Raw genomic sequence first — 12,356 nt, forward strand, 5'->3', positions numbered from 1 at the left:
CCAGATATTTGTATTTATCTGTGTGAGTATTTATCTGTGTGTATTTATCTGTGTGAGACATGTGAGACATGAGCGCCACCTGCCAGTCTTCTTACAAAACGCAAGCGCGTGCCTCTGAGACAGGTGTGCGTGCCCGTCTCAGACGTGATAGGATGAGAAACGCAAAGCGACGGGTAGGTGCCACCATCATCGCGTCTAAGCAAAGCGTTGAAAAAAACTCACCATTTCGTGCAAGCATTGCATGGTCAGCGAAGCGTGATAAGCGCTACGGTCCTTAAAATTACTTTTGTATCCCTTTTCTACTAAGAGATGCACATGCAGAATATATACGTGTTGTTATTGGTTTCCCAGTCTTGCGCAGTAATTTCTTATTAATTGAAAAGTACACAAGTATGAATGCTAAACCTTGAGCAACATTGGTGGGCGCTGCGGATGGGGTCGGTCATTTCAAGTACCCGGTGCCGTTAAGAGTGGACAAACAGACAAATTTACAGACAGACAGACCAAAATTTTTGCATCGAAGGTCCCCAAGAAAGACTATCGTCTTTAAAAGTAAGCACATTTGTAACAATTAGGGTGAATGAAGGTGGAACATACGAGTGAGCTTTTAAGATGGGCATAAGGTGGCACATTATACCAAACTATGAGACTGTGCGTGGTTAACTGTTCCTCGAATATGCTCCCCACTACCTCATCTGTACCAGCAGACTGGTTAGCTGTTGTTCATATACCAGTTAAAGTAACTCGGACGGCCAGGCGTGCAAAAGGCAAATTGCTAGGTCAAATGTCCATTTATCACGGCATATACATTTTTCTCAAGCGGTGAGTATCTGACTATCAATAGCATGACCGGCAGACGTGTTCAAATACATGCCAGCTCGAATTTGCGACCCCCAAAGCGTTTGTGGACTCACCCGATGGTGGCACGAATTCCCGTTTATCTGTCTTCTTCCAGGCGATGGCCAGCATCGAAAGAACGAGCAAAGTGATGGCCATGCTGGCAATGAGGATTGTTTTAGAACACTCTTGACGACGCCCATGACTACTCGTTGTCCTGCAATTGATTGATTGATTGATTGATTGATTGATTGATTGATTGATTGATTGATTGATTGATTGATTGATTGATTGATTGATTGACTGATTGATTGATTGATTGATACGTGGTGTTTAATGTCCCAAAAGACCTGCGATTAAGATAGCCTGGTCAGTGAGGCCGCAGTGATATCTTGGTTTAAAATTACATATAGCGACAGATAGTGATCTCTTCGCCTAACGAGTAGTCGATATACAGAAAGCCATTGGAGTGACGCTAGAATCCTTAAATCTAACCACAATGCTGAGCAGAATAAACGGCTATGACGCTGCTGCGAGTGTGCGGTGGCTGAATTAATGCCTGTAGTGTTGACTGTCTAATTCTGCTCCAAGTAATGCTGTAGCCGTCCGAGTAAAGTACTCACCGTTGATCCCCCCCCCCTCACCCCACGGTACATGCAGCATACCACACGGCCATCGGAAGCAAGCGAACTCTCTATAATATTGTCTGGTGTTCTACATCACTAAACTATCATATAAATGTGATAGACGCCGTAGTGAAAAGCTGTGGAAATTTCGACCTCCCGGTGTTTTTTAACGTGCACTAGTGTTTATTTTTCTTTATTCAATGGTTACCACGCTTAGCCTGAAGACACTGCAGCAGGGGGGTTACAATGTCGAGAAAAGGCACACCTTCATTGATACAGTCAACTTGTTCATTTGATAAGCGATTCTATTCTCTAATGGAACGAACAAAAAACGATTTAGCATACAAATTAGATCTGATATGGCACTCTAAAATCTTGAAACAATGATCATTTTGCGAAGAGATATAATGAGAACTGTGAAGGTACTTTTCTCTTCGAATGCCCGTTTTACCATAAAATATTGGGTACAGGATCTTTAGCAGCAGTTTCATTCGAAGCGACGAGAGCAATTCCCATCCTAGTTCATTTTTTTTTTATGTTATAGCAACTGTCATTTCTTGAGTACCGGCTTAGGGAAAACGTTGCAGCTCTATTTTGTATTTTTTCAAGTTTTTAACTTCAAGTACTTTGCCAGGAGTCCCACACGGCAGAAGCGTAATCAAGCATAGGGCGAATGTATGCTCAAGACGGCGTTGATTTTAAACATGCCGGCGCACGTCACAGGCTGCTCCGATAAAATCTAGTCATCGCACAGTTCGTGGGCCTCTAACATTTCGCCTACACCAAAATGAGACTGGCATGGCCGGTATCGAACCCACGACCTGAGCAGCTGAGAACCGTGACCGCTACGCCCCCTGGCGGATAGCGAGGCATTTCCGCCGTATTTTCCTTGTGGCATTCACCCTAACCGTGCATATTCGTCAAACGATGTGGTTCAGGGTAGTCTACAATTGACTCGGTGTGATGTGGACTCCTGATGTATCAGTACCAGAGCATCAAAAGGTATCTTATATAGCCACGTAGCAGTGACTCGTTCAACACCGTTCATGATATCGAACTGCAGGCGCTGCTTCCAGACAAATCCCAATGGCAAGACACTTTGTACCAGTGGAGTGGGCAGCATTTATTTTTGTTATTTATTCAAAATGCCCCTAAGGGTCCTCTTACGAGTGTATTACATAGAGGGGTGGGTACCTTGAAGAAAGAAGCGGAAAAAAGCTACATCAGTGGACGAAATACAATTCGGTGACATGTTAAGCACTGCGATAAAATTTGCCAGGCAAGTAATCAATTGCGTCTATTCAGTGTGAAAACCAAATCAATAATATTCCCCACCTAAGAGGCGATGCAGGCACAAGAAATGAAATCCCGATGGTTCGATGTCAAGTTATGCAACAAGAATGCAATATATGCCAGTAAACTGCCTACGCATAATTCGTTGTTTAGACGGAAGTGTCGTGGTGTAACGGTTAGAACTCCTAATTCACACGCGAAAATACTTATCCCGAATTATTTGGTTGTACGTGTTTCATGGTTGCATTCAATTTAATACGGATAGGTGAAGCTGTGCAATGGAGAGATCGGGTAGCGTATACGTCAAAGAGTAGGTGAAGCTGTACAAGTTAGTGAATGGAATTTTAAATAAGAATATTACGTTGATTTACAACACTGGAAACGCTGCAATGTGTTAAACACAATGCTCAGTGCATGGACTGGTGCTCTAAGAAGTGGTTTATGTGTAACGCGAAAAGCAACATGACTGTCAAAACTACACATGTTCTACGCTGCCTTTGATGGTGTCAGACTGAAATACCGAGTGAAAATCAAGTACCACGTAATTAACAATACACTGCCTCCCCCAGATAAAAAAAAATCTGGTTCATCCCGGATAAAACACCGCGCGCGGCGAAATGTGGTGTCGTGTTTAAGCTAGATGTGGCCTACAGTTTTTTTTAAGCCGCATATAAAGCATCGCACACTACAAATGCAGATAATGTGGGCGCCAAAAATGTAACACTTGTTGCATTTACGAGAAAAAATATTCGTTCGCACAATTGCAGAATACTTATTCTTGATTCACAACCTGCCGAGGGAAAAACGATTGCCGAAGAACGTTAGCTTTAAAAAGCACGAGCATGCAGTTCACAAATCTATCACTGTATGTCAAAAAAAAATGTAATTGTTGAGGTTCAACGTCCCAGAACCATCTCATGATAATGAGAGACGCCATAGTAGAGTGCTCTGGAAACATCGACCACTTGGTGTGTTTTGAACGTGTTCCGGTCTAAATCTAAGTGTGTCTGTCATCTTCTATTTTTTTGTACGTGCCCCTAAGCTGGTTTTTCCGTTTCTTCAGCTTACGACGTCTTACTACGCTCTACGATGTATTTCGTATAACTGGTAACAATCTACAACCATGGGGAAAACGTGCATAGACCTTGTTTTTGGCAACATTACGCTAGATCCGATAGAAGAACCACTGGCTCACCATTTCATGGACTACAGAGCAGTAATAATGAAAGCAAAACTAAATCCACAGCTCAACGCAACATACAATTTATGACCAATAAGTATTGTGTGTAACTTACACCACTTTATCACGTGCACGCGTGGGCGTCGGCAGGGGGGTGCAAAAGGGGCACTTTCCCCCCTGAAACCTCGCCATTTTTTGCCCTCATCCGCTACGCCACTGCTTCTCCCCTCTCCCAGCCGTGATGCAACACTAGTTTGCATCCCCCAAAGAAAACTCCTGCCGACGACCATGCATGCGTGACTGTTCAATGTCACGGGTGATTTACGGTAACACTGAACGATCCAACTGTTTCGCCCATGCATCATCTACTACTCTGCGAAAATGCATTTTTTTTTTTTTTTGACGGAGGAGCAAATTCCGGAGGCCCGTGAACTCAGCTTTCGGTACCCCGGTGGTCAACATTTTTGGAGTCCTTCACTACGGCGTACCTCATTGTCATATCGCGGTTCGGTACATAAACTCCAACAATTATTTTTGGGTACCCGGTCAGTTTTCATATCAAGCGTACCCATATCAAGTGTACCCGGTCAATTTTTGACCATCTCCGATCATGCTGAAAAAAACGTACAGGTATGTGGGAATGTGAGAATTAATTACCGAGGTGCTATATTTCGTGAAAAAAAAACTTTTGTGCAGCCTAGAGGGTGCTTCAAACTTTAGGCACTCAAGTGAAACTGTGTCGCGCTAAATAATTTATGTAATATTACTGCTTTGAGAAATTACCATGAAACATTTTTTTTTCTTTAATCTGAAGGCGCTACACATTCATTACCTTGATAGTTCACTTAGTGCTCGTTTATCTATTTTTCCCCTTGGCGAAAAACTGCAATATGCTGCATCTTTATCGTTTAGTATAATTTTTTATCGTGAGTAATGTATTTACATTTTATGTTACATATGTTCCTATAACAAACATATAAGCTACTTCGGGAGTGAATAAAGCACGAATATTGGCAAAATATTTTGAAAAAATTGGCAAAAACGGCATTAGACTCATATTGCGGCTTCATTTTCGCAATGTAGCGTTCCAAGTAAAAACATGGCTTATATAGTATTGCATAGTATGATTTGTCAGTAATACATGCAGGAGGTTTCAAATGATTAGATTTTGTTTTAAGGCAGAAGAAGTTTTCCATCTGAACAACATCAAGTTGTACAAAGCTTGCCTCACCTTCACTGCAAAGCACGTCCGCACGAACTTCTAGCGGGGGCTTTCCGACAGTGAGTAACCAATGTCCTACAACTGCTTGTCACTTGTTTAAGTAATACTGCTGCATAGAACGTCAAAAAGGGTCAATGGTGCTAGTTTTACGAAATGGTATCTTCGCCCTTGCACCATTGAAGGGTAGGTTTCGCATTTTAACAGCTTCTCCGCCCCAAGGGGCCGAATTGTAATGCAGTCGATGGCCTGAAATACAGTATTGGGACAGTGTGTTTGACTTCTGATAAAACAATGGTTTTATAATAATTACTGATATAATTAAAGTATAGTTTACCTAAGATATGCTTTTATGATGTTTTAGATATAGGCTGAGGTGTTATCGCTTACCACTGGTGTGCGCGCATGAAAAAATGATGTATTCAAGGTCCCCACATTAGAAATGGTTCGATATCGTGTCCGTAAATTACACTGCTGTTGCCATTTCCGAAGGGATATAAACATTCTCATTCTTCTCTTTATTAATGGTCCGAATGAGCTGAAAATGTTTTAATTAAAAGCCCGTCTCGTAATGGTGACCTGCGTCTGGTAATCTGGACCATTAAAAAAAGATGTATTACAAGTTTATATGAAAAGCGGAAATAGCTAATTACTTGTCATTCAAGAGCATGATAACGAATCTCCTATGTATATACCTAGGATACAACATTTCATCATGCACACCAGCAGTAAGCGATCATGCATCGGACTATATACCTGAAACGTCATATCGCTGCTTAGGTAAACTATACTAAAATTATGTCGTTATACATTAACGCAATAGTGTTAGATAGCTCGTGTCGCAGATTTTCCGCCGTCGGCGTCGGCACCGTTGGTTGTGAGCAAAAAATCGTCTGTAAGCAAAAAATCGAGAGAAAAGCAAATAAAATAAAGAATAAAATTTTCGGTCCCATTGAGGATCGGACCCGGTTGTTCAGGTGGCAAACAGGTGTCCGAAGCCACGATGCTCGGGAAAAAAATTGGCCCCGTATCTGCATGTAATCTGTAAATGTTGTCGAAAGACGATAGTCTTGCGTGTGGAGAGAGTGAACAAAACATTTATTTCATGTTTTGCGCAAGAAAATCGGTGAATGGTATTACTAGAGGTGCTCAGTAGAGTGCCTCGAGTCTGCAACGGAAGCGAACGAACGCATCAAGTCACGTCACATGCGAGATATGAGCGCCATCTGGCAGTTTTATTTGGAAAACAAAGCGCGTGGCTGTGCGTGCGCGTCTCAGAGGTGATAAGGTGTAGTATGCAAGGCGAGGGGTAGGTGCCATCGCCGTGTCGTCTTCGCAAAGCGCTGGAAACACTTTCCATTTCGTGCAAGCGTTGCATGGTCAGCGCAGCATGATAAGCGCTACGGTCCTTAGAATTACTTATGTGTGCCTTTTCTAGTAAAACACGAACATGCAGAATATATACGTGTTGTTATGGTGCCTCAGATATGCGCAATAATTGTTTTTAATTGCAATCGCACACGTATGAACGCTGATCCTTGAGCAACATTGTTGGGCGCTGCGGATTGGGTCGGCCGTTCGGGGTATCTGCTGGTGCTGTTTAGAGTACCCGGTTCTCGGTAACGGTGGACAAACAGACAAATATACAGAAAGACGGACGGACGGACGGACGGACGGACGGACGGACAGACAGACCGAAGTTTTTGCGTCGAAGGTCCCCAAGAAAGACTATCAGTGACCCGAGTCTTTAAAACACTGGATAAATGCCATGTAGTGGAATGAATCTTAACTCATTTAGTTCGACAGGTGTCACGACGAAAACGTGCCCGTTCGGCGATTTGTAGGCGCATTTGGGAGGCCATCAAACTACGTAGAAAAAGGCCGGGATATTGCAGCGATCGCCGCTAAAAACACACACGAGCTTTAAACTATTCTAAATATGGACAACTACATCCATCTAGCGGAAAACATACTATGCCTTTCTAGAGGCGTGGATCAAGCAAACAGCAAACGCTAGATAATGTGCTGCCATCTGTGAGGCATTGTGAGACTCTTTATTGCCATTTTTTTTTTATTAAGACCATGTGTATTATTTTCAGAAGCCAAACACAATGCCTCGATACTGTATTGCAGTCCATCGGCTGTATTTTAGTTCTGCTGCGTGGGACTAAGTAATGGTTCAATTCAACCTGCTCTTTGATGGTTCAAAGGGGAAGTTTCTGTTCCATAAGGAAAGCTATTCTGCCCCTTTTTGTCGCTTATTGCAGAAGTATTACAGAACAAAAAGTGACAAGCAGCTGTATGACATGCATTCCTCGCTGCCGGAAAGCGCCCGATGGAACCTCACGCTGACGTGATATGCAGTGAAGGTGAGGCAATGGCAAGCTTCCTACTACTTTGTGGTTGTTCAGATCAAACATTTTTCCCCTTAAAACAAAATCTACTCTTCTGATTCTTTCTGAATGTTTTACTGACAAACCATTCATTGATATGTGTGGTTCAACGTCCCAAAACCACCATATGATTATGAAAGACGCCGTAGTGGAGAGCTCCGGAAATTTCGACCACCTGTGGTTCTTTAACGTGCACCCAAATCTGAGCACACGGGCCTACAACATTTCCGCCTCCATCGCAAATGCAGCCGCCGCAGCCGGGATTCGATCCCGCGACCTGCGGGTCAGCAGCCGAGTACCTTTGCTACTAGACCACTGCGGCGGGGCTACTGATAAACTAAACTATGCAACAGTATACGAGCCATATTTTTACTTCAAATGCTACATCGCGAAAACTAAGCCGTTATGTGAGTCACAATGCTACTTTTTTCAAACTTTGTGACAATATTCTGGCAACGTTTTTGCTCAATTCACTTACGAAGTGGTTTAATCATATAGTATAACAACATATAGAACAGAAAATGTAAATACATTGCTCTAGAAAAAATTGTGATTTCTATAAAAAAGCACTAAACATTCAATATATTGGAATTTTTTGCCAACGTGAAAAACAAGTTGAAATAAATATTAATGCGCTATCATAGTCGTGAATGTGTAGCACCTTGAGAATAAAGAAAATTTTTTTCTCGCGGCAATTCTTCAAACCAGTAATATTACATAAGTTATTTAGCGCGACACAGTTTCCCTTGGGTACCCAAAGATTGAAGCGCTCTCTGAGTAATACAATTTTTTTTTTTGGAAATATAATGCCCCATTAACTACTTCTCGCATTCACTATACCGGCACGTTTTTTTTTTCTCCAGGCTGATTGTAGATGGTCAAAAACTGACCGGGTACACCTCATATGGACTGACCCTATTATTATTATTATTATCGTTATTATTATTCCCCTTTATTTTTCACTTCCTTCCCATAATTCTCACCCTGTCCTTTTTATTATTCTAATTTTACGCTGATTTTTTTTGTGAGTGTTTTCACTCTTTATTCAATTTTTCTAAAGAGACTGATTGATTGTTCTGTGGGTTCTAACGGCCCAAAACCACCATGTGATTATGAGAGGCGCCGTAGTGTAAGGCTCCGGAAATTTTGATCATCTGGGGTTTTTTAACGTGCACCCAAATCTGAGCACACAGGCCTACATTTTCGCCTCCATCGGAAATGCACCCGCCGTAGCCAGGATTCGATCCCGTAACCTGCGGGTTAGCAGCGCCGTAGATTAGCCACTAGACCACTGCGGCGGGGATTTCTGAAGAGTGTCTGTAATATATTGTTTTATTGCTTTATTTACTGTTTATTTGTATTGTTTTATTTTTGCCTGCGAATCCACCAAGACCTCAAGGTTGTTTCAGGGCACGTTAAGTAATTGACTCATTTATTTATTTATTTATTTATTTATTTATTTATTTATTTATTTATTTATTTATTTATTTATTTATTTATTTATTTATTTATTTATTTATTAGTATCACTAGGAAACACCCAAGTCAAGACCAGGGGCGCCTTGAAATTTTACAATAATGTCACAACTGAAGTACCATTTACAAAAGTGATATCGCATGCCGCGATTCTGTCTCGCTGTCTAACAAAGGCAACATGTCTCAGAACAATTTCCTGGTTCACGTGTACGTGACGTCCACCATGTCACCAGCTTCGGTTCCAGCCTCTCAAGCTCCAAAGAAGTACAGTGCATTTAAGTCCTCGAAAGAGAACCATTATGATTACAATGTTTAAACGGCCACAAAAATACCATGTGACGAACGCACACTTTACGCCCTTGGGCTCTAAGTGTTTCGGGGTATGTTTACCACACGAAGAGCTCCAATGTAACCTGATATATTTCCACTCCTCGCGCAACGGCCCCAGTTTTCAGCCAGACGAACCACTACCAATACTGGGGTACTTATTTGCCCCGGCTATGAAGCGTTGGTTATTCGCAGATATAAAAACGTCATTTACGCTTAAATCGTATAAAGATGTTCATATCTAAAATAAACAAAACCAGAAAGTGAGAGAAAGCGTTCATTTAGACCAACCGTTAAAAATAGTACATACATCGCACAGAGTGGGCGCAATTGACTTATATTGCATGATACATGTTCGATACGCAGAATTACGAATAAAGTAGGAAACTTTGTGACATGACGGTACGCACATGAACGACATGAACGTACCTTCAAAAAACGAAAAACGAGTTGTTACATTCTATATTTCTCTGCGCGTGCTTGCGTGTGTGTCATTCACACATACATACGACACGTGACAATACTTTTAGGGTTTATAAACAATACGCAATGTCTTGCCCAATTATACTGTAAGAAATTCACATCATAAAGAGTCTCAAGCTTCTCGCGAACCATCATCATGTAGTCACACGAATTGTCTCTTGTTTTTTTTTACTTTTAAGGGGGGGGGGGAGACATATTGAGAGTTATTTTACGTGCTTGCGTTTTGCATATGCAGAGTTTTCAAAGTAGAAATTGTCAGTTAGACCTCCAATTAGTTATAGATACATAATCGCATTTCACGCAGCAGGTAATGGTGGTACAAGCTTATTAAGCTTTAAAAAGAACACACAATATTTTCAACTTCTTTTTCTGCACGTTATTATTAAAGTTAAAAATGAAAGAAAACTCTGACTCACTTGTAAAATAATTACAGAGACGCGTTAATATGAATCGGCACGGCTGTGAGGCCTGCCGGCACTTTTTCTGAAGTCATATAACTCCAGTATTATTTATAGCGATAACAAATATACGGTCTCCATTGTTAATTCGGCAGCCCGCCTAAAGACGCGGCATTATCCGAGTGACTAGTGGCAAACACCTGCACTCACAAACTTCTCCTCTCTTCATCCTCATCTTCATCTGTGAGCTGAGAGGAGTTCAAGTCGACGTCCGAAAATTCACTCAGGAACGATGTCTCTTGCCTGAAACCACAAAGGAAAAAAATGTTATCTCAGCCACTCGAGTACCTCGAGGTAACTCGTCCCGTGAGACCTTCAAGCTCTTATCTGGACATATACTATGTTTCCGTGAAAAAAAAAAGTACTGCAATAATGCTGCATGGATGGCTGGATGGATTAATATGGCTGTACCCTTTAGATCGGGCGGTGGCTAACGCCAACAAAATTTTAAGTGCACGCCATCTGGCGGCGTTGAGTTACAATACAAAAGACGTGGCAACGATAACGCTGCGTATACGTTGCTTCGAGTGCCGTTGCCGTCGTACTAGAGAACTGTGTCAAACAAATGAACTTCTCTGAACACTGTGCAGCGTATCGGTCGATCTCTACGAAAAGCGTGCCCGAATCATGTCACTTTAAACGACTCAGGTGTGCCCAACGCGTGCTGGGCAGAATCCGGGATGACCGAAGCCGCAGGCACTGCGAGCAGCAAAAATGAAGGGAAGAAAACGCTGGTCAGTTTATTTTTTTGCTTTTTCTTTTGTATATTGCACCTGAAATTATGATGAAAAAGGCCTCTTCACCTCGTAAACTATCGTCAATGGGCACTCGCTAAATCAATGAAGTTATTGGGATCTTACTGGCTTACATATTTCCGACATCGACTTTCTGCCCATGAGTCAATAATTTTTTGTCATAAAAGAGCGTACGTTTATGTTGCTATAGGAGCCACCTAATTTGAGAGTACGTGCCGCAGTACGCCCCTCGCGCTCCATTTACGTGCGTCCTGGGAGCTCGCATTATTCGATCACCTTTGCGAAAATATTTGCGTCGTCGACGAATCCTAATAATTGCTGCCCTTCTCTGTGCCAAGGTTACATCACTTTTTTTCCCGCCCTTTTGTTCCATCCTTCAGAACCATGTCATATTCCACCCGTGATTTAAACGATTCAAGCATGACGCGTGAAACGGCCGAACTAGCGTCGATAAGGACCGCTGTGAACCAAACTCTCCGATAGGAGGCCAGCGAAAGTGGCCGTTTGTCACAAACGGTGCTCCGCGCATGACCAGGCCGATTAGGAAGAAAAGAGCGTCTACTCACAGCTTCTCCGTACTCATTCTGAACGAAGTGGCGTAGATTACGGAGCCGAGACAAACACTGAGCCCTTAACTCAAGGCCTAAGAAAGGGCTATCCCAGGAACGTTGCGGAGCAGCGCTCGCTCAGCACGGGTGGCAAGCACGCACTGGCAAGCACGCACTGGCAATCACGCGCTGGCAAGCACGAACTGGCAAGCACGCGTGGGCCGCAGCGGACGACGGCGATGTGAATTGTAAGTACGTTGACGTCTACAGCAGCAGAACAGGTACAAGTTTGCATTCTCTCAAAGGGAGCATGAGCTTAGGTAATGTTACTCATTAGCGTCCTTCAATTCTCCACCGTAGGTATGAGCAAGCAAAAAATAATTATTATTAATATTATAATAAAGATAAATGAGTACTCTCGCTCATTTTACAATAGCGGGTCTACGCCATCACTAAAATTAGTAGCAAGTTAAAGTTCACTCTATACTTTTCAAGCTACCCTGCTCGGGAGAATTGTTACGAAAACGTTGGTGCAGCTCGTATCTGTAACTGAAGACAGTGATTTAGCAAGCATTATTGATTTTCCTTGCACTCTCATTATTCTGGTCCTTTTCATTACGCCTACCAGATTGTACACCAATATTTGAAGCGGAATTAATGGCCGTTATACTAGCTCTTCGTAAACTTCCCGCGACTTATTCGACAGCTGTGGTAGTGACTGACTCGTATACCTTATGTTAATTTTTATCATCGTTGTCGGAA

At 42.4% G+C, this 12,356-nt stretch overlaps 2 protein-coding genes across 3 annotated transcripts in view; one reads left to right on the forward strand and one right to left on the reverse strand.

Moving 5' to 3' along the window:
• The window catches only part of LOC142775008 (uncharacterized), a 59,774-nt gene extending 47,887 nt beyond the window's left edge, over positions 1-11,887 (reverse strand). The window contains exons 1-3 of the mRNA XM_075876263.1: positions 11,613-11,887; positions 10,442-10,534; positions 915-1,054 (exon numbers count right to left, since the gene is read on the reverse strand). Of these exons, the coding sequence (XP_075732378.1) occupies positions 915-1,054; positions 10,442-10,534; positions 11,613-11,629 (250 nt within the window). The 5' untranslated portion in view covers positions 11,630-11,887. The remainder of the gene's footprint in view (positions 1-914; positions 1,055-10,441; positions 10,535-11,612) is intronic.
• The window catches only part of LOC142775009 (uncharacterized), an 83,214-nt gene continuing 81,674 nt past the window's right edge, over positions 10,817-12,356 (forward strand). Inside the window, exons 1-2 of one of the 2 annotated variants that reach the window (XM_075876267.1) lie at positions 10,817-11,025; positions 11,710-11,842. In XM_075876267.1, the coding sequence (XP_075732382.1) occupies positions 10,972-11,025; positions 11,710-11,842 (187 nt within the window). In that variant the 5' untranslated portion in view covers positions 10,817-10,971. The remainder of the gene's footprint in view (positions 11,026-11,709; positions 11,843-12,356) is intronic. The other variant, XM_075876266.1, reaches the window with a different exon arrangement.

Source organism: Rhipicephalus microplus, chromosome X (assembly GCF_043290135.1).
Source record: "Rhipicephalus microplus isolate Deutch F79 chromosome X, USDA_Rmic, whole genome shotgun sequence".
Classification (NCBI taxonomy): domain Eukaryota; kingdom Metazoa; phylum Arthropoda; class Arachnida; order Ixodida; family Ixodidae; genus Rhipicephalus; species Rhipicephalus microplus.